Source organism: Grampus griseus (genome assembly GCF_964374135.1).
Source record: "Grampus griseus genome assembly, chromosome: 4".
Classification (NCBI taxonomy): domain Eukaryota; kingdom Metazoa; phylum Chordata; class Mammalia; order Artiodactyla; family Delphinidae; genus Grampus; species Grampus griseus.
In genome coordinates, this window is record NC_138997.1 from 24,664,867 (window position 1) to 24,687,681 (window position 22,815).

At 44.9% G+C, this 22,815-nt stretch overlaps 1 protein-coding gene across 2 annotated transcripts in view; it reads right to left on the reverse strand.

Moving 5' to 3' along the window:
* Positions 1–1,263: 1,263 nt before the first annotated feature.
* The window catches only part of ZNF827 (zinc finger protein 827), a 180,723-nt gene continuing 159,171 nt past the window's right edge, over positions 1,264–22,815 (reverse strand). The window contains exons 10-15 of one of the 2 annotated variants that reach the window (XM_082652946.1): positions 19,435–19,606; positions 18,392–18,558; positions 9,162–9,353; positions 8,596–8,773; positions 6,574–6,606; positions 5,010–5,131 (exon numbers count right to left, since the gene is read on the reverse strand). In XM_082652946.1, coding sequence (XP_082509072.1) covers positions 6,591–6,606; positions 8,596–8,773; positions 9,162–9,353; positions 18,392–18,558; positions 19,435–19,606 — 725 coding nt within the window. In that variant the 3' untranslated portion in view covers positions 5,010–5,131; positions 6,574–6,590. Of the gene's footprint in view, positions 5,132–6,573; positions 6,607–8,595; positions 8,774–9,161; positions 9,354–18,391; positions 18,559–19,434; positions 19,607–22,815 lie in introns of both variants that reach the window. The other variant, XM_082652947.1, reaches the window with a different exon arrangement.

The window sequence follows — 22,815 nt, forward strand, 5'->3', positions numbered from 1 at the left end:
GTGAAGGAGGCGGATGAGGTCTGTCTTCTCATGGATGGCTCCCATCCCAGCCACTCCTCAATGCCACTGGAAGCCCATTAACAGGGGAAACAATTGCCAAACTGATGATTATTTTCTTTCTACTTCTGGCTTTTTTCACCCAAAGGGAAAATGTGAGGTAGGTGTGGAATCTAAGGGAAAAGAATACGTACACAAGATGAGATGCCATGCCTGCTGTAGTGCTAGCAAAAAGCCAAGAAGTCTGACTTACTTTAATATTTTCAATAAATACCAGCCATCCCCAAACAAAGTGAGTATTTGAATCAAGTGAGAGAACTTGATTCAATCACTTAAACACAGTTACTGGATGAACAAATGAAGGGGAGAATAGTGTCTGATAAGTGACTGGCCATTTTCAAAGTGGGTTCTCCTACATTATCTCATTTTATAAAAAGCAAATTTGATCTTTGTGAATGTTAGAGTGAAGCAGTTCATAATTTCTTCCAACAAGCCAAGGACGTTATACTTAGAAGCAGGCAAATTGTGAACCAGGCAAAGTATTCTCTTTTGCTCCTTTGTATGTTTCACCAGCCATCAAGGATTCATGGGGAAGTTCTCTAAGGGACAGAACTTTAAAATGGATTTAAAAAAAAGTTGTTTCAATGTATCAGTGTGCTTTCTCACTCTCTCTCTCTTTCTCTCTTTTGGGCTCAGTTTCTTTCTCTGGTACCTTCCTTTGAATGGGGAACTCTTACTTGCATTTGGATAGATTATTATTTAGCTTGCAAAGCATATCATTTTCCCCCTCATTACGTCTCACAGTTGCCAGACTTCATTAAGACAAATGGAATTACTCATCTGTTTCCCCCCCGCTATGGCTATGGGGTCAATAAAATGCTGTTAAGCAGGAGAGGGTAAGGCTGGTGAACACTTTTAAATGTCACTAAGTATTTTCAGGAAGGAGCCGGCCTGCAGCTGTACTGATTGATGGACATGCTCTCGATCCTAATGGCCATGAGTGATTTACATAATACCAGTTTGCGTTAGAACCATGGTTGTTCAAAACTTGCATTTTGCAATAGTTATAACTAGTAGTGGACACTTCCTGAACGTATCTAAAATACACTGAAATGTGAAAATCAGAACAAAGCAAGACAAAACCGTGAGATTAACAAGTAGCCAAAGACGGCACCCAAGAAAGAAAAAGAAACAAGAGTATAGCCAACCTTTTTTTTTTTTAATTAGAGTATATTATACTTCCAAACTGGATACACTAGAAATTGGCAATGCAACATAAGATGCAAAGGAATATACCAGTTACTGTCAAAATGACCCTGTACAGCCTTGTAATGCAAAAAGCTTTATACAATACAAATTTTCAGTAATGTACATAAACCTTGACAGTATGATCATCTGAACGTAATATGAGGAGTTAAAAAAAGGAGAGAAGAAAGTGCTGAGAACTCTAACTGCATTACTATATGGAAAAATAAGCTAGCTTTCATTGAAGAATGCATAGTGAAAACAGAATTGAAGTTAGTTGGCAGGTGACTATCTCAAAGACATTAGTGTTCTACACGGAAAGGATATCTATGGAATACATCCTTCCCTGAGTATCAAACTGCAAACCAAATTCAGGGGTACATATTACTTCGGTGGAGTCTGAAAAATGCTGTAGATTTTTCTTTATTAATAACAATAATAATAATATAAAAAGTCAAACAAACTCCAAACACACCTTTTCTCACTCAGAAAACTTTTATAATTTACCAGAAAGATTGATGACTCTTTCCAAAGTGCTAAAAAAGTTGCCCAATTACATTAAGCATGACTAAGTCATTCAAATACAAGTTCAGTGGCAAGCATCTGAGCGGCAATTGTCTCCTTCCGACACCCTTCTTGATCTTGAAAGTTTCACCCTAGGACCTCGTATTGCACAAGTGGCATGCTGTAAAATCCGCAGTTTTAATTGTCAGGGCCACCCTTCAGGTTTTTAACCTGCTGGTGCTCGCGTGGGATTCGCCCTCCTGCCAGCCTCTGTGGGATCACCATGGCCCTCTTTCCTGTCATCACTGAACTTGTAATTGTGAAAGCACATGATTAGCCAGGTGGCACATTCTCCATCATATGGGGAAAAGGACGTGACTTTAAAAAAACCAATCCACCCATAAGCCCAGTATTCTTGGAGTGTATCGTCCATAACTGTCTATAGTGTCTTTTACTGTGACATTGATATGGCGACGTTGAATGACGTTTCAAACGTGGCCAAGAACAGATGTCTCTGCTGGAAGATGACCCAGGGTGCGGGAGCTTCCTGCCCTAGCTGGCTCAGCCTCCCTGCCCCTGGAGACATCTCCTTAGTGTAAACAGGTTGCCAGGGCTGGATGACTGGCAAGGGAAGTGTAGCACACCTGCTAGGTCTGGGGGAGGAAGGGTGGGTATAAGGGAGGACCATGGTGTGGACAGAAGACTTCTGGACTTCTTCCTGTAGAACGGTACCAATCTCAAGGGGAGCTTTCAGTGAAGCAAACTGACTAGAGGAAGAAAATTAGGGATGCTTTTATTTTCCCCCGGTGGAATAGATGAAAAAAAAAAATCCCAACCCTAGGATAACACATGATGGAAAAACAGCAACGCAGTAAGAAAGCATTCCTCCTGTACACCAGTTCTTCAATAGATAAATAATATATAAACTTTTATATTCCAAACTTCTCATTATTATACAAAGCACATTTCTTCCTGCTCTTCAGCCTGTTTCATACTGGAAATTCTGTTGTCTTAAAAAATACAAGCCATTAACATGTTTAGCCAAAGATTCTTTTCCTTTTCTTCTTTTTAAATCACCCATTACTTTTTAAGAATAGCAAAGGGCTGTACAACCAATCCATATCTGCTTCTTGCCGCGATAAAGTGCTGCACATAAGTTGCCATTTTAATGACCACAAAATAAGAGCTTTAAATAAGTATAAAGTTAGCTTCCTAGCAGGTTATATCTACCAGGTGTTAACAAAATGGAATACAGAATTATTAATAACATGGAGAATACCGCTATAGCCTGACGATCTGCAAACACAATGGAAACGTCTCAGGGGCATAAACTGAACGGTAGGACAAAACAGCACCTTTTTGTTGGGTCGTTATATGTCAAAGAGGTTATGACAAAAGTTTCAAACATACAGTCTACTCTTTCCATAAAAAAGGTACATTTTCTTCCTTTTATTTTACTTTTCTTTTTTGCAGATGAGAAACAAAAACTAGTGCAAGACCAAAAGCACTGTGCAAAACTGCCATTTCTTTTTTAGTCTGAGCATTTATACCCAGAATTTATCCAAACCCCTTTTAATCTCCTTGGCTGGATTTATCAACCATAAAAATTTTCACTCATACAGTTTTTCTTTTCCTGCAAACAAATGGTAACCACTGACTTAATACATCACATACATATATATATATAATCTGCCCTTAAAAAAATGATGCACTGTGTGTGTGTACCATACACACTGCATACGTATGGACACACACACAAAACACACTTAAGTTTTGTGATGTTGGCTGCAGTGCTGCAAGCTATTTCTCCCAGATGGGGCTCTCAACGGCTCGCATCTTCCTAACCAGAGATGCGAGCACGAGGTCTCCAGGACTCTGTCGGAAATCTCAGGCAGCACTGAGATGTCTACCATTCCTTCGTCGCCTTAGCACCAGGCCCTACCACTCTGTAGCCACAAAATAGAGAGGGAAAGGTAATGAAGGAGCTCGGGGTGCGACTGTAGTGGATGCACCACCCAGGAGGGCCAAGAACGTTCATCCCTGTGAAAGAAGCCAGTACAAAGGATGTGCAAATGTTATGGCACACGACACACGGCTGTCTCTTTCCAAATCCACAAACGCCCACACGCCCCGTTCACTCAACAGAAAACAAAATGCACCGGTACAGAAGCTTACAAGTGCTGATTGCTATTAAGGACACTCTCTTTAGGGTTTAACAAGACGAATTTCCTTTCAAAGTACGGAGAAGGGCTGAGGGTGGGAGTGTGTGGCTGGGGAGGCATGCCTCTGAAGGTAGACGGATGCAGTAGGTCACCTCTCTGAAGATTGGATAAAGCAGCTTTCAGGTCAATGCAATAGGTATACACACAGAGCCAATTCTCTATTCCTCACTAAAGATATACAGTACACGTGGTCAGACCCGGGCGGGTCTGTAGGTTTTGCAGCAACGTACACCTGCTGGGGTTGTGTTTAAGTTTTGTGAGTTTTGTATTTTTGTCTCTGTCTCTTGGTTTTTGGTACAGAGCCCGGCTGCCCTCAGACAGTCTCCGCTCTCTCTCTCAGTCCGAGATAGGCGAGGAAGGAGTGTTTGGGGGACGGGATGCTGGGCGGCGCAGTCTGAGGTCGGGGAGGGTGGAATGTGAGATCCAACTGGTTCTTGGGGTATAACATCGTCAAGGGAATGAGATGGGCAAAATCCGAGTTCCGGTACTTGTCAAAGCGCAAAGGGGAGCCATTCAAGGGCAAGGCCTTGAGTGCCAGGTTGGGCTCGGAGCCGCCGCCACCACCGCCGCCGCCGCCGCCGCCGCCGCCATGGGCGGCCGACAGGGCCACGGTCTGCAGAGCCTGCGAGGCGGACATGACCGACAGGGGAGACAGGAGGTGGCGGGCGCTCCCGACCACGAGGAGCGGGGCCCCGGGGCCGGCGGCTTCCTTGGGGGCCGGAGCCGGGCCCTTCTTGTCCTCCTCGGGGCTGTCCGCGCTCTGGTGCTTCTTGACGTGGCGGCTGAAGACGAAGGGGTGAGTGGTCTTGAACAGGCACTCTTCGCAGCTGAAGGTCTGGCGCGGGGCGTGCTTCAGCTTCTTGTGCAGGTTGAGATTGTCCTTGCGTTTGCAGCTGTAGCTGCACTGGTCACAGTGGAAGGGCCGCTCCCCGGTGTGCACGCGCACGTGCTCGATGAGCTTGTTGGCGGTCTTGGACAGGTAGCCGCACTGGTCGCACTTGTAGTGGTTGCCGAGGCGATGCTCGCGGGTGTGCGTCTCCAGCTCCAGCTGGTTGGCCTTCACCGTCTGGCAGATCCGGCACTTGTACTCCATCTTGTAGTGGGTCTTGAGGTGGCACTCCATGGCGGCGGGGCGGTTGGTGGAATAAATGCAGAATGGGCACCTGTGGGCGGGGGGCGGGGGGGAAAGCAAGGACAGGGGAGGGTCAGCCATGCGGGCTCGGCGGCCGCCCGGCTGCTCCCCGCCTCACCAGCCTGCCCTCGGCCGCCCTCCCAGCTCCGAGGCCCGGCCTGCCCCCTGCCCAGCCCGGCCCTGCCGCCTCCTGCGGGGGCGACGAGGACCCTCTTCTGGAGCCGTCCCTCGGCCTGCTCGGGGTCTCCTGGCTGCGCCCGCGGACGCCGGCCCCCAGGAAGGGGAGCAGAGCCAGTGCGGGAGGGGGCGCCCGGCTAAGCTGTTCTCCCCTCCGTCCTCCCCGCCCGGCCCCTCGGAGCCCTCCCCGGCCCCCCCAGTGGCCTCGGCCGAGGGCTAACCCTCACGACCTCCCCTCGAGATGGGAGCAACACAGAGAATCGACTTTTCATGCACCACACCAAGCACACGCAGAAAGGCTAAGAGTTTTGAAGAACAGCTTATAGGGGGAGAGCTACCTCCAGCAAACAGAAAGTCGTAGGGGTCAGAATCGTGCTGATGAAAGGGTGGTTAGGACGAGAAGGCCTGGGTGTGTGTGTGGGAGTGTGTGTGTGCAGATGCAGAGACCTGTGCTCCTAAAACCTGCCTCCTACAGCCCTGGGGTCTCCATCAGGGAAGGGAGGGGAGGACCAGGGGCGGGCTCGGCAGAAGGAAGCCCACCCACCAGCCCGGTTAGGAATGGGGGATGGCGGGAGGGAGGCGACTGCTATCTGGAGCTTGAAGACATTATTAATGCGTTATTAATGATTAATGTTATTACATCATGGAAATAATCATCATCCAAAGGGATCATAAACTCTCAGCGGGCAGGACCGTCTCCCCCTTTTCTTCTGCGTTCTCTGCAGTGCTCGGTAGAGTACTCAGCACATGGTGGGCGCTGATTCATTACTGGACTGGTCTCTGCAAGTCACTTAGGCAGAGTCTGTCTAGAAGGGACGGTTTCAGTCCCAGCTCTGCCACCTTATCGGGCTGGCTGTGCCCTGGGACAAAGCCTGGGTCTCTCCATCCTAGGCAGTGAGGCTACGCTACCCGCAAGCCTCCCGGCTGTCCAGAGGGGCGGGGAGAACAGAGAGGGCAGGTTTCGCTCTGTAGAAGCTGCCGGGCTCGAGTCGGTGGCTGATACGCTAGCTGTAGCCTGTGTGTGCTCTCTTTACCAAAAGAATGCAAATGCAAAAGTGGCTGCCTCGGCTCTGGCCCGGCACCTGCAGGGCAGGGCCAGGGAGTGAATTGTCCTCGGAGGGTTTGGAGAGGTTTTCAGCAGAGCCCAACACACCCAGTGCCCGTGCGCTGCGCCTCAGCACCAAGCCCGCCGTTAGCCTCGGAACCTCAGCTCACAGAAGAGTGCACACGAGAGAAATATAAAGCCCATTCCCAGGTCAGGTGCACACACAACCCCTACGCCAAGCTGGGCCTTACCTAGAGGAGTCTGAAACTCACCACTGTCCTGAGCTACGGCAAAAGAAAAATAATAGTATAATCTTATTTGATCTGCATTATGAACAGGATATAGAGTACAAGCAGTCCCATCACAGAAAAGCAATTTAGACATCGGCAGTCTGTTTCACGTTAAGGACATTTCTGTGACCCACGGCTCAGTCTTTCCTTCGCTGCTCAGGCAGAGTGCTAAGGGTTTTCCGTGCTCCCGTTACTTATGGTAAAGACACTCTCTCAGGCAAATTAGAGCTCTGATACGGCCAAGGGAAAACAAAACAAAACAAAACAAGACTCACTGTACAGCCAGAAGGCTTTAGCAAGTTTTTCAAAGTATTCCTCTACTTGGTCATCCTAGAACATAAACTATTACATAGGGGACCATTAGTACTGTACGGGAAGTGTCTGTACCCGCAAAAGCATCAGCGTTCACTCTGCATCCTCCCCAGTGGGTCGGAGGCTCGGGACTCCTTAGGTTCCCGAAGAAAGGGGGCCTAACTGGCAAAGCCACAACTGGCAGGGGCCGCGGGTAATGGGTGTGACTGGGCTTCTGGGCAGGGCAATGAGTGTTAGTCTAACCACGGAAATACATGGCTTTTTTTTTTTTTTTTTTTTAAACATGAGTACACAAATATTTAGAAAGGGACAGTGGGAATAAACCAAATCAAATTCCCAAATAAGCTCGTGCTAGGCATTTCCCATTTACTGGTGGTCGGGAATGATAATCGCCCCTCCCCCCATCCCATTTACCCACCCCTCCCCCTCCCACCTAATCATCCCCAAGGGTGAAATAAAATGGGATCCAACAGTAGGTGCTGCTCCTCTGGGCAAGTTCTTGAGGAGGGTCCCCCTGACCCGGCAGGAGCCCGGGGAGTTCACCTGCAAGGAGCCCCCCCGACTCGACTCCCAGGCTCCTTCTGGGTCTCTCCACCCCTCACCCATTCAGGACAGTCATGCCACTTCTCTGGCAAGTTGTGAGTTTCAAAGATAAAAATGTTTAAAAACAAAAGGTTTTTTGTTCTTATATTAAGTACAATGTCATTTTTCATTCTTTTAATAACAGGATCATTTCAGCTAAACATGAATAATTATGCTTTGAAAGTGGTATGTCTTTCTGTGCCCAGTGACAGATGCTTTTCTCTTTACTAGACCATGAGTGCCTCCTGAACAGGGACTCTGATTTCAGAACCACTGGGAAGATTAAACTCTGATTGTGCTCGGACGTACATTTCCCAAGGGTGGAAATTATATTTTATTCCTTGTTTGCCCTTTAGCACCTATTATCAAGCCAGACACACAGTGCATTTGATAATAACGGATGGGTCTCTCTTCAGACCAGAGGGCTTGTTGCAAATATTGGTTAATGATGATGCTCATTGTCTAGGTCTTTGGGGATCTGTGGAGAACATGTGACCGGAAATGTCAGATCTCACGAAGCCTACACCAGGGAGATCCCAATGCCAGCTCCTGGGAAGGCGTAAGGCATATGTGCAGGAAGACACGAGGCACATGATCTTTGCATGAAAAACGGTGCCTCTTGCCTGTTCACACTGGCAAGGATCCGATATTTGGGGGGTGGGTGTGTGTATGGGGTAGCTGTAATGCTTATTTAAAAGACTTGCGGCAAATCATCTAAAAAACAGAGGATGAAGTGCAGTGTCAGTGTAATGATTTACACCTGGGGACACAAACCCCCAAGTCCCTTAAAATCAAGTCTGAGTGAAACTCAAGCCGTGTAGGATGGGTCTACCCTTGCGTGCCTGTGCCAAGCTGCTTCAGCAAGTCGTCTTGTGAAATGGAGTCTCCTGCTGATATCTGCCAACCTCCTGGGGGGCAGATCTAATTCCTATCCAGCTAAAGGCAGCAGAGGTGCCTGACTAACCACCCCCCATGCCAAGCCCCCCTTCTGCATGACCCCAAAACCTTCAGGGGAGGGGATGGGGTAGGGATGGGGAAAGGGTGTTTAATAAACAACACAGTAAAAGGTTCTGTACTTGCTTTCCTTACTTGAGCCCACCGGTGGGGACAGTGTGGCATTTCTTATGCTCCAGCAGCTGTTCGGGGGTCTTCATGAACTTGTGGCACACGTCACACTCAAACATCCGGGTGATGAGGTGGATCTGCAGATGGCGCTCAAACATGTTCTTCGTCTTGCAGACAAAGTTGCAAAAAACGCATTCGAACCCTGAAAGGACCGAGGCTGGGTGTACGGGTGCATGGGGCAGAGGGACAGGAGGGCAGGAGTAGGGCAGAGGGACAGGAGGGCAGGAGTAGGACAGAGACCCCCCACCCACCAGCTGTACCCTTCCAGGCACCGTTCCCTGCATCTCTGGGCTAAAAGGTGTTAAACATACAGCTTCAGAATCAATGTCACACTCCCCATCTTTCCACCCCATATACAGATGCCAAGCAAGCCAAAAAGCACACGTAAATTTTAGATGCTACGTACTATACTGTTCCCAGGCCTAATATCTGTTTTCCAACATCACTTCTGTCAAGGGCTTATTCTCAAGACTGGGTCATCCCCCCCAGAGTGGGTAGGGTTGAGTAGACCAGCCCACCTCCTCCCTTACCTTTCTCTGGCTTTTCCTCACTATTCAGTGAGGGCTGGCTCCCAGGCACGACAGAGATGACCAGCAGGTTGTTTCCGCTCTTGTTTTTCTGGGAGCTGTCTGAATCGTCTTTGCTGTTGGCTGAATCACTCAGAGCTGAGAGGGAGGATGAAGAGGGGCTGTTTGATTCACTGGGGGTCTTCCTGTCTTCCCCTGAAAAATGAAACAAACAAACAAACCCAGGTCTGTTATTTAGGAGATGAAAACCCTAGAATAATAGCAATTATGGGTGGGGGATTTGGGGCCTCATGTCTACATCGTCATTCAGGGAGCACAAGCTGAGGTTTCCAGCTCTCCCAGTGCTGGATCCCAGGTCCCAGTCACCTATGGTGATGACACTTGTGGTTCTCGGGCCAAGAGTAGATACTCAGTTGGCAAGTGTTTATTGGAGTCTTATAAGAATTAAAATAAAATGACAACAATAGCTAAGATGAATGTGTTACCAAGTTCTAGAAACTTCAGATGCATTAAATGGGTTATCATGCTTTAAATGCGCTATCTCATTTTCTCCTCTCAAAAATCCAATGAGGCATGACTATTATCACCCCCATTTTACAGACTAAGGAAGGGAGGCACAGCCAGGTTAACATGGCCTTGGTCACGTGGCTAGGAAGTGGTGGAGCAGAGATTTCACTAATGTCCGTACTCTTCATCAGGGCACTGGACTCTCCCTCAAAACCAGGAGTAAACAAGTCAAGAGGCCATTGAAATCTAGTGTCAGGAGACTTCTGCTACCATGCAAGATGGAGTGTCAGAGACGGGATTTACCATTGCTATTTATCAACTGACAAAAAACAGACAAAATTTATCAAACAATAGTTTTCACAACATTGGACATGAGGCAATAAAGAGGAGTGACCCCTGAGAGAGAGGAAAGAAAACAGGCAGGCTCTAGGTTTAACCTGCTTCCTGCCTTGAGAGATTTTACTTTCCAGACTGCAGTACAGGGTTGGGGAAGGGCCTGGCAGACTCACTGAGTTGAGGAGATAGAGCTGAGGGTCTGAGGAGATTGGACGTTGCAGGACAGAACACCAGAGAGGAAAGAGCAGCACAGGAGAGGAACCCGGAGACCTGCAGAGGGTCCCTCAAGGACCTTCAGCAGGGTAGGGGTCAGAGCATGTGTGTGAGGAAACTACCCAAAGCTAGAGGGAAAAAAGCCATCTGAAAGGCTTAGAGAACAGTGTCTGTTTCCACTGGCCAAATTAGAAAAACTTATAATTCCCAAGGCATTGAGTAGAAAACTGAGGAAGATCTTTGAATCGTGGGTAATGATTAGCCCTCCATGGAGCACTGCGCCAGACCTGCCTAACAAATCATAAAAGCAAGACCCCAAAAAGATCAAAGTTGCCAAGTAATTAACTGAATCCTAAGACAAAGGTCAAGACTATTTATAGGGATATAAAATGTACAGCACCTGACAAGGTAACAATCACAATGTCTGACATCCAAACGAAGATTATCAGCATGCCAAGAAACGAGAAAACACACCCCAAACGAAAAGAATAATCAGCCAATCAAAACTGACCCAGAACCGACAAAGCTGTTAGAATTTGCAGACAAAGACATAAGAGCCGTTATTGGAACTGTATTCCACATGTTTGGAAAGTTAAGTAGAGACATGAATGATATAAAAAGATCCAATCCAAATTTCTAGAGATGAAAATTACCATGTCTGAGATGAAAAATGCACTGGATGGGATTACCAGCAATTTAGACATGGCAGAAGAAAAGATTAGTGAACCTGAAGATATAGCAATAGAAATGATCTGAAATGAAACACAGAGGAAAAAGAATCACAAAAATGCAAAGGGCATCAGTGAGCTATGGGACGCCTGCAGGTAGCTTGATATAAGTTCAACTAAAGTCCCTAATGGGGTAGGGAGGGCAGAAAAAATATATGAAAAGGCCAAAATTTTCCCCAATTTGAGGAAAACCACAAACCCACAGATCCAAGAGACACAATGAACCTCAAACATAAAGAAATCTATACCAAGGGACATCATAATCAAAATGCTCAAAATGAGTGATTAAAAAAAAAAATATCCTAAAAGCAGCCAGAGGAGGAAAGCTACTTTACGTGCAGAGGAACAAAAATAAGCATGACAGAAGATTTCTCACGGGGAGCAACGCAAGTGAGAAGTAGTGGAGTAACGTCTTTATAAAGTACTGAAAGAAACAACTGTCAACCTGAAACTTTATACGCAGTGACGATATATTTCAAAAATGAAGGCAAAAGAAAGTCAAAAGAATTCATCACCAGCAGACCCAAATTACAAGAAATGTTAAAAAAGAATTCTTCAGGCAGAAGGAAAGTGACACCAAATATAAAAAAATGGATCTACACAGAAAGAATGAAGAACACTGGAAATGATAACTGCATGGGTAGATAGATGAATTTTTCTTTCTATTTAAAATCTCTTTAAAATATAATAAAAGTAATTTTGTTTAAAAAATAATAACAAAGTATTATAAGGTTTATAATAGGTAAATGTATGACAACAATAACGTAAAGGCTGGGAGAGAAGAAGTTGTTGTGATGTTCTTATACTACATATGAAGAGGTATAATATCACTTGAAGGTAAACTGTAATAAATAAAAATGGACATTATAAACCCCAAATAACTGGAGAGCTATCCATTGTAAATGTTCAAGAGACTCAGTATTGTTAAGACATCGATTCTCCCCAAGCCAATTTAATCCAATTAAGCCCATAGTTTTAGGCTAGGGTTGAAAATGTAGGGAGACTGTGCTTCCATTCCCTTCAAATCAACCAATTAAGTAATCTAGTGATTGTAAACTCTAGAAACAAAGTTCCTTTATTAGGAGATTAAAAATATAAATCATATTTTATATATAGGCATAAAAAATCCAGAAGTAAACAAAACTGTAATGGTGGCTACATCTAGCATATGAAATGATCAGCCTTATGCCTGTTTTCTTTTATTTGGGTTTTCAACATTTTCTGGAGTGACCATAAATTACTTGTCTAATTAAAAAAAATTTGTAAAAAGAGGAAGGGAAAATATTTACCGGCTTACAATGTTTTCAAGTCCAGTTCCTGTCAGAGCTGCACTTATGCCCAGAGCATCCAACCCTTACTTCAGTTGACAATTTTAATTTTCCTTTTTATTTTCCTTTTTGGGCACGCCCCACGGCATGGCATGCAGGATCCTAGCTCCCCAACCAGGGATTGAACCCGCATCCCCTGCATTGAAGCTCGGAGTCCCAACCACTGGACTGCCAGGGAAGTCCCACGTTGACAATCTTTAAGATCTTGTTCCTTAGCAGAAGTGAACTTGGTTCCTGGACAGACAGTAGGTGATCTCACTTACTGACCCACGAGAAGGGATGGAACACGCTTTTAGGATACATTCCTCCCTTGGTAAAAGGAGAGCCAGCACCATGATTGCCAGTCTCTTATCTAAATATTGAACCAGTTCAGTCACAGTTTGGAGACAAATAGAATATTTTCAGTGGGGGCCCTGAGTCCCTGACATTGCTTCACCAAATCCATCCTCTAAGACTAGTCTCATTAACAGAATATTATGAGTGATTATTTTAAATGAGTTCTTAGAATTAAAACAGATAATTTTAATTACCATCTTTAAGAATAGCTTCAAGTACCCTCAGGCTTACGGCACTGGGGAGAGCTCCCTAAATTAATACATGTATAAATATAGAGGTGCCGCGGCAAATGCTCTGGGCTACAGCATGGGGAAACAGCCCAGCCCACGCTCTTTATAATCCCTCATCTACACAGCTTCCTCTCCCCTCAGTTCACATCTCCCCTCGCTGTATCTGTAGGGAGTGAGCCAGGGTGCCCTTGTCAACCCAATCCAAGGCTTACTGCAATCCAAGCCATCACTGATTTTCAGCATCGCAAAGATTTTTGGTGAAGGACACCTGTGCACAGGTAATGCAACCTCAAACACTGGGACAGCCAATTGAAGAGAACGTTAAAACCCTAAATATTTCGTAATTTAAAATGACACAAATTGAGAGATTGAGACCAGAAAAAAGTACCCACCCTCTTGCTGCCTCAATACAAACAGCATTACATTTTTGGGGTTCTTTTTTTATTTTTGAAAAAGTAAGCATTTTTATTTTAAAACTGTTGTTGTTAACTGCATAGTGGTTAAGAATAAGTATTTAAGACAAATATCACATGATATCACTTATATGTGGAATCTAAGAAAAAGGGTACAGATGAACTTATTTACAAAACAGAAGTAGAGTCACAGATGTAGAAAACAAACCTATGGTTACCAGGGGATAAGTCGGGGGAGGGATAAACTGGGAGTTTGGGATTGACATATACACACTACTATATATAAAATAGATAACTAATAAAAACCTGCTGTCTAGCACAGGGAACTCTACTCAATACTCTGTAATGACCTATATGGGAAAAGGATCTAAAAAAAGAGTGGATATATGTATATGTATAACTGATTCACTTTGCTGTACACTTAAAACTAACACAACATTGTAAATCAACTATACTCTGATAAAAAAATAAATTAAAAAATAAAGAATAAGGACTTAAGATCCAGAATACCTGAGTTTGAATGCCATCTGTTCAACTCAGTAGCTGTATGACCTGGGACAAGGTATGTACTTTGTGCCTCCATTACCTCATCTAAAAAATGGGGACAATAGCAGCACCTGCCTCATATGTTTGTGGTGAGGCTCAAATGGGTTTTTACATGCAAAGCACTAAGGACGATGCCTGGCTCATGGTAAGCATTATTGAAGAATATATTATTATATTATAAAATATAACATATAATATTTATAAAATATAATAATAATGATAACTAACACTTTGTATTTTCCCATGCTGTTTTATACACCTGGCAGACAGCTGGTGCTCAAAAAATTTATGAAAATAATTATGAATTAATACTTTTAAATGATATTATTATATCCATGGGGTAAACTTATCCTACTCTACTTATTTCCTTAAAATTGCATTTGAAGTTAAAATTAATATTCCACTGGCTGGTTTTTTTTTTTTTTTTCCCCTACAGATAAATTCCCAGAAGCAGGATTACTGGGTCACAGCGCATTACATTTTCAAGGCTTTTGGTATATACTAATTAGTTTTCAAAAGTTCTACCACTTTGCAAGGCCATGGCCACAGGCGGATCAGCAGCTTCTGGTAACAGTGGGTAACATTATAAGACGTGCTCCTAACTTAACAGGTGAAAGATAAGCCACTTTTGAGTTTTAGTTTGACGGCTAGCGAGGTTGAACATTTTCCTGATGTTAAGTCATTAGCTTTTCTTTGTTTTATTGTGACTTGACTGTTCATGTCCTTTGTGAATCCTTTAATTGGAGACCTAAAGTGTTTCTTACCAGTTTATATGAATTTTCCATGTTGTAAATAGATTAACATTTTGTCATTTTTACAAACACATTTTTTTTCAGACTGTGGGTTTTTCTTTTCCTTCTCTTTTGCTTTGCTTTTGCAAACAGGAGAAATTTTCCTGTGTCAGATCTCTTGATTCTTCTCCTTCGTGATTTCTTCTGTCACTTAAGCTTGTACAAATCCTTCTCACTCTGGAAGTTTGAAAAATATTCTATTTTCTTCAAGCCTTTCTAGGGGTGATTTGTAAACAGGGATTGGGTAAGTCATGTGGCATTTATTTTGGTGTCAATGTGGCGTGACATACAGATGGTTGTATTTTCCAAATAGCTATTCAAATTCCTCAATGCCATTATTGCAACATTTAAAGACTGCAGCAAAATTTGCATTTAGGAAGCACCAGAGGGAATATTTTATCTTGCCGATGTTCTCTGCAGGGACAAGGAGCCGTGGAGGAAGAGAGTAAGGGAGAGTCACTGAAGAAACACTAAACAGAGGACAGTTCCTCAGATACCCGCTCAGCACTTCATTCACAGGGTGCCTCGGGTAAGAGTAGCCAGTAAGGAAGTATGAAGAAGGATGTGGATTCTAAGAGAGACTGAGTAAAAATCTGCTGTTCATTAAAGCTCATCCCGTAGATCACAACTTTACTAGGTAACAAGAAAGCACTTCAGATCTCCTAGGGTACTGAAATAAAAGATGCCCATTCCTACGACAGGTAAGTCAAATGAGGGAACAAAGGCTCACAGAATTAGAGAATCTCAGGCCTGTCTGGCATCTCCTACTCATTAAAAAAACTCAGGGAACAGATGGAGGCCCAGAGAAGTTAAATGAGTTCTTACATTCCCAGAGCTATTTACAGTAACATGGGGTCTAGAGCCAGGATCTAGAATTCAACGTGTGCTCTCCTCCATCCCAAGTAACGTCTTCCACATAGAGTACAGGCAAACCTCGGAGACATTGATGGTCCGGTTCCAGACCACACCAACAGAGCAAATATTGCAATAATACAAGTCACATAATTTTTTTGGTGTCCCAGTGCGTATAAAAGTTATGTTTACAGTATACTGTAGTATATTAAGTGTGCAACAGAACTATGTCTAAAAAAACAATGTACATAACCTTAATTTAAAAAGACTTTATTGCTAAAAAAATACTAACCATCATTTGAGCCTTCAGCAAGGCTTGATCTCTTTGCAAGAGTAACATCAAAGATCACTGATCAGAGATCACCGTAACAAATATAATGATAATGAAAAAGGTGGAAATATCGCAAGAATTGCCAAAATGGCACACAGAGACATGAAATGTGCAAATGCTGTTGGAAAAATGGCACCATTAGACTTGCTCGACGCAGAGTTACCCCAAACCTTCAATTTGTTAAAAAAAACCACCCCAAACCTGCAAAGCTAAATAAGGCAAAGTGTAGTAAAGCGAGGTATGCCCGTATATACATAAGTTAGTGGACTCTAAGGTCAGGCAAGGGCCACGTTTCAGTAGTTTTCTTACTTGGCGTGCACATGTGTGTGTAGATGTGCTTGCACACTTATAGTCATTCACTGGATGAAGGCTTACTCCCCACCTACACTGTGCAGCCACTGCTCCAGGTGCTGGAGACACAGCAGTGCCTTACATAAGCTCCTTATTCTCAGGAATATATATTGTTATCTATATTATATCGCATACATACTGCTTTATATCATAACTTTGCAATTACACAGATTACTGATTACAGACGTAGGCTGACATATTTTGGGTTAAATTCTAACCTCAAAGCAGCAGCTAAATACGAGAAACCCAAACTGTGGGGCCATAAGCTTATAACTGGGGGTCAGCAAACGATAACCCTTGGGCCAAATCTAGCCTTGAGTTTTTGTAAAGCAAGTTTTAGTGGAACACTGCCACGCCCACTCATTTGCATATCACATAGGCTACCACGCCCACTCATTTGCATATCACCTACCGCTACTTTCCATCCAATGGCAGAGTTGAATTGCAGTGACAAAATCTGTATGGCCTGAAAAGCCTAAGACAGTTACTATCTGGCCCTTACAAAAACCTTGCTAGCACCCCTGGATTATAAAATAGGATAGAACCTTATTCCTTAATAGCAGCAGCACTAAAAGCTTCTACTGTGTTACAAAAGAAACTTCTTCAATGCATTTCACTCTGGGCTGTCTGTGCTAACAAGCAAGAATGTTCTTCCCAGCTAGAGCAGGGGTCCCACCATCTCAGAGGGAACAAGATCTTCACCGTGTTCCCTGTGGCAATTAGGAGGTCAGTGACTTTGCGTCGGTTGCTTGTGAATGTGAAGTTTCCAGTGATGACAATTAAGTGGTTCTAAGTCCAACATCTTTCCAGCCATATGGTTTCTATAGTTTCCTTGAGGTGGGGTGGAGAGAGCTGTGGATAGGGGAGGGAGGAGAAAAGTTCTCAACAGGGTTTAGGCATACTTTGGGGTGGAAAGAGTTAGAAGAAAGGAAGTGTAACAGACAAGAGAAAAAAAAAATCTGAAAGCCAGTGGAAATAGAAGAGAGGCTGGCCTTTCCCTCCACTGGCTACTCCAGAAATGCTGAATTTCATTTGTCTCCACGTGGGTTTCCCAGCTCACCCGCTGCCCACAGTGCTAACATGGTTATGGTGAGACAAGTGACTGTAAAAACGGCACCTCCTCACTCAGCATAACGGTTCTCTGCAGACCTCCGAGTCATAGCTGCTCCACTTACTGACAAAAGCAAGCGTTTATTGTTGCTGGTACCACGGAGCCAAAGCGGCCAGTAAAGCACAGAGAGATGCTTCTCGGCCGTGCACATTGTCAGCACAACTGCCAGGGAATTTCCCCTTCCCGAATCCTTCAAGGGCCGAGGATGCAAGGGGCTGATCCACCGCCCAGGGCTGGCAGTCAGCAACGTGAGCTCATGACTTGTAAGCAAAACGCAGGGGGAGCTCCTCTTCACTGTCACTTAATGACGCCACGCTGGTGTCATTTGTAACCATTACTTGGGAGAGGACGATTGCGTGGTGAAGTCCAAATGTTGACATCATGAAATGGATGAAGTTAACCAGTATGGCCGGAGCTTTATAGGAAAGGAAAAGTGCTGGCAAAGTCTTGGCTGCAGGCTAGAGAGCCACTGAGTTGTTTCAGGAGAAGCTGGCTTTCTTTGCCCCTGAACAGAGCCGCCATGCATCATTCTGGAGGGGGTCAGGGCTGCAGTTTCAGGGAAGAGGGGCAGAGCCTGCAGAACTAGGTGCACAGGGCTCTGGCCCCACAAAACAGAAAGGGGCAGCCCTCTGCCCAGGGTTGCCTGGGGCTGTCAGAACAGCAGGGTCACAGAGAGTGGCTCTAGCATGAAAGTGTTCTGGTCTGAGTATCTGGAGTCACTTCCTGGTTGTAGACCTTGGAGAGAATACCTGACCTCTGTTAAGCTTCCGTCTCTCACCTATATGGTATGCCCACGATGGTACTGACCCCAGAGGGTTGTTCTAAGACTTCAATGAGATCTGGGGCACAAAGGTGCAAGCCTGGGGCGTCATAAAAGCTCCATGACTGTTACCTACAATGATGATATCAGGATGAGGAACAAGCAAACAGCCCTCACCTCTCCACCGCACCTGAGCCGGTGAACCTGTCAGATGGGCGAGGCGTAAGCCGGGCCAGGCAGTGGCCTTGTGGATACAGAGGGATGTGGCTCTGCTACCCTGAGAAAGTCCCTCCTTCGGGAAGGAAGTGTCAGCGTCGCATGGCGATGAGGACGCCCATGCCAGGTGGGGCGGCGGGGGATGGAGGAGAGACGGGTGAGAAGGGCAGACAGGGAGGGTCACCTGTGTGCTTGGTGCCGATGTGCGCCTTGATCTCCGTCTCCTCCATGGTGACGAAGTCGCAGGCCGTACAGCAGATGGAAAACATCCACTGTTCCTTGTCCACATGGAGTGACATGTGGCTGACAAACTGGACGTTGAGCTCCGTCTCAAATCCGCACACGTGACAGCTGTACGGGACGAGAGAAGAGTGAGCTTCTAAATGGAGGCTACCCAGTTGCACGCGGTACACTCCGAAATCTGGACCTTGACACGTGTCTTCCTCCCACCAAAAGGCTTTGCGTTAGAAAATTCCTTCACTTTCTGGGACACCTCCGAAGTGGTCACTGTGCCAGACAGGCTGAGTGCCAGCATGATGTAACAATCCCATTCATGCTATAACTATGCTAAATAATCATAAAGTTAATTAAAAATTACAGATTCCAGATGCTGTACATTAACCTAACTGACTCCTTCGGGCCAAGAGATGCGGGGCAGCCTTGCCAAGATATCAGCGGAGCTGGTGCGCTGATACACTCGGGCAGGATTCGAGAGCAAGCCTGAAAACTCGGGATTTTATAGCAAACAAACCAAATATTGATTCACGGTTGAATATGGAAGAGAAACATACCATTCCAGGTACTAAAGGATAGCACAGCCAGGGGAAAGTATGCAATACTTCCAGGGCTATTCCCTCAGGGTTCTCAGATTCATTTCTCCTTAGGATAATTCTCAGGAAGCAGCAAGGTGCTCAGTGACAAAGGTGGGAGCTTCCCAGCTGCCCAGACCTCACAGCTCATCACCCCTGAGCCCTGCCACTCTCTGGACTCCGCTCCACAAAGCCACCTCTAAGACCTCCACCCTTTTAATTAACTCTCCCAGGGCCACCCAAGCCAGGAAGGAGTCAGTGCCACACAGGGTTCAATCCAAGCAAAGCCAATATTGAAAGGAAGCTCAGCCCTGTGACTGAGAAAAGACACTTTGTCACGTGTGCCCTCGCAGATGGGCAGGGAGTGTTCAAGAAATTCTGGGCAGCCTGGACCAGCAGGTTCCACTGGCGCGCTCACCTGTAATAATAAGGGTGCTTCTTCCCATCACTGCCTTCAGAGGTGACGGCGCTGACGATGTCCTCGGTGTCCGTACTCACCAGCTTCACCGAATGGACGGTCAGGTGCTGGTTCAGGTTTGCGCGGCACTTAGCAGCATACGGGCACAAGTGGCATTTGTATTTTCTTTCCTCTGGGGGAGAAGGGACAGGAAAAAACCCAAACCACTCTCAGAAATGAAATCCCAACACCTTGCCAAAGACCACTTAAGGGTATCAGGAAAGGAGGGTTCAAATCTCATTTCCAATGGGGACAAAGGGAACACTTTGGAATTTTAAATATCTAAAAAGTCTTCACGTGGCAGGTCGCTTCTGCTTTCAGACTTTCAAAGATGAAAGAAAGTTCCGGGGCAACTGGACCACCTGCTTTTTCCTGGGTACCTATAGGCCCCTCTTCCTGATAACGTGAGCTCCATGCAGGCTACAAGAATAATTTGTGTGTGTGTGTGTGTGTGTGTGTGTGTGTGTGTGTGTGTGTGTCCAAGCCCTGACATGTGTCAGTCCAGGGTGGGTGCTGAGCTGAGGAAGGGGATGTGATCAGCCTTCCCAGGACTGGTGTGTAAGAGAAGCCCCTCATTTTTCCTAAGCTCCAGGCCTGAGTTAGCCAAGAAATAAACACTAATGACATTAAAGGGACTCCAGATGACATAACTTAATTGGAAATTTTCATGCTACAGAAATAAAATAAAAAACCTTTAGTTGATTTCTTAATAGAAACCCTTTCATAAAACTGACGATGTTTCAGGGCTGTTTCCAGAGTGGCATTCTGAATTCATTTGATTAATTAAGGAAATTAAAGGAGCAGGCTTTGCTTTTAGGTACAGATCAAGGTAACAGATGGTAGCAGAGGAAGGAAAGAACAACTTCCTTTTCTATCCTTAGTTCTGAATTTGTAATAGTGGGCTCACCTTAAAGAAAACACCTGTCTTATCTACATCACGGGAAAGAGTGTGGAAAAAAATTTGTCTGCAACAAAATGTAAGGCATCATTATTGTTATAGGTGGTCCCCAGCATCCGAGGTGCTGGTGGCCTGGGCTTTGCGGGGTTGGGGAGGAGCCCTACGGTACAGATAGAAGAGAGTCTTTTCTTTAGAATTTGTGCATTTGTATTAATAAGTGAGGTTGTTAAGTTTTGGTGTTAAGGTTATGATTTCTTCATAAAGTGAATTGTTGAGCTTTCTTTTCCTATCATTTGGAAAAGTTTAATAATATCAGAATTTCCTAGTCTCAACAAGTTAAAAAGAACCCAGTTGGGGGCTTCCCTGGTGGCGCGGTGGTTGAGAATCTGCCTGCCGATGCAGGGGACATGGATTCGAGCCCTGGTCTGGGAAGATCCCACATGCCGTGGAGCAACTAGGCCCGTGAGCCACAACTACTGAGCCTGCGTGTCTGGAGCCTGTGCTCTGCAACAAGAGAGGCCGTGATAGTGAGAGGCCCGCACACCGCGATGAAGAGTGGCCCCCGCTTGCCGCAACTGGAGAAAGCCCTCGCACAGAAACGAAGATCCAACACAGCCAAAAATAAATAAATAAAAAAACAAACCAATGAACTGACATTAAAAAAAAAAAAAAAAGAACCCAGCTGGGAAAGTTTCTGGACCTGATGCTTTTATTAATAGTATCTCCATCATCTTTCCAAATTCCCCTTTGGTAACTGATTTACTTAAGTACCACCACCTCCCCCCTACCCTGCTTGGGTCAATTTTGGAAATTTTGCTTAAATTATCTATGTCTTCTAAAGTTTTCAGTTTTTGTTTTTTTTGCCATAGAGTTGCCCTTATTCTCCAATAATTCTTTAACAGCATCTGTATTAAGAATGAGCCTTCCCAACCTAAATGTCCATCAACAGGTGAATGGATAATGAAGATGTGATACATATATACAATGGAATACTACTCAGCCATAAAAAAGAATGAAATCTTGCCATTTGCAGCCACATGGGTGGACTTGGAGGGCATTATGCTTAGTGAAATAAGTCAGACAGAGAAAGACAAATACTGTATGATATCACTTATATGTGGACTCTAAAGAATACAGCAAACTAGTGAATATATCAGAAAAGAAGCAGGCTCACAGATATAGAGAACAAACTAGTGGTTACCAGTGTGAGCGGGGAGGGGCAATACGGGGAGGGGGAGAGGGAGGGGGAGGTGCAAGCTGCTGGGTGTAAGATGGGCTCAGGGATGTACTGTACAGCACAGGGAATAGAGCCAATATTTGGTAATAACTGTAAATGGAAAGTAATCTTTAAACATTGTATAAAAAGAATTAGGCTTCCTTTTTCATTGCTAATTTTGAATATTTCAGCCTCCTTTTCATTTCCCTTTTTTTTTTTTTTGCTGTACGTGGGCCTCTCACTGTTGTGGCCTCTCCCGTTGAGGAGCACAGGCTCCGGACGCGCAGACTCAGCGGCCATGGCTCACGGGCCCAGCCGCTCCGCGGCATGTGGGATCTTCCCGGGCCGGGGCACGAACCTGTGTCCCCTGCATCGGCAGGCGGACTCTCAACCACTGCATCACCAGGGAAGCCCTCTTTTTCCTTTCTTAATCAGACTTAAAGTGATTTATCTATTTTATGGTCTTCTTCCTAGATTTTGTTCTTCTACGAATTCTTTAATATGAGTGCTAAGTTCCTTTATTTTTGTTTTTCTTCCCTTCCAATTAAAATGTTTAAGTCTATAAACGTCCCGTGGACCAGAGCTGTAGCTATTCATTCCAGGTTAAGGATGAATGTTCCCCTTTCATTCCTCTTAGATGTCTAGAATTTGTGATCCTTTCCTTTGATACAATTAGGACATTTTATGGCTCCTTGGTTATTTTAAATTTCATTTAAGTATGCTCAGAGAATGTGGCTTATAGAACCTCTACTTTTTATTTATTTATTTATTTTTTTTTTTGCGGTACGCGGCCCTCTCACTGTTGTGACCTCTCCCGTTGCGGAGCACAGGCTCCGGATGCGCAGGCTCAGCAGCCATGGCTCACGGGCCCAGACGCTCCGCGGCATGTGGGATCTTCCCGGACCGGGGCACAAACCTGTGTCCCCTGCATCGGCAGGCGGACTCTCAACCACTGCGCCACCAGGGAAACCTCCTCTACTTTTTTTAACATGTGAAAGTTTTCTTTGTGGTTAAGTATATGACTAAATTTTGTCTTTAGTGGTTTAATAGTTAAGATTAAAAATATTAAAAAATATATATATATAAAAAGAAATTAATCTTGCCATACTAATACTGTCTTGCTTTTTTTAACTTTGTGTGAGATACAAAACTTTTATTTTCTTTACCACTTTGTTTTGTGTTTCCTGTAAATAAGACACATTTGAATTTTTAACAAGGCTGATCTACA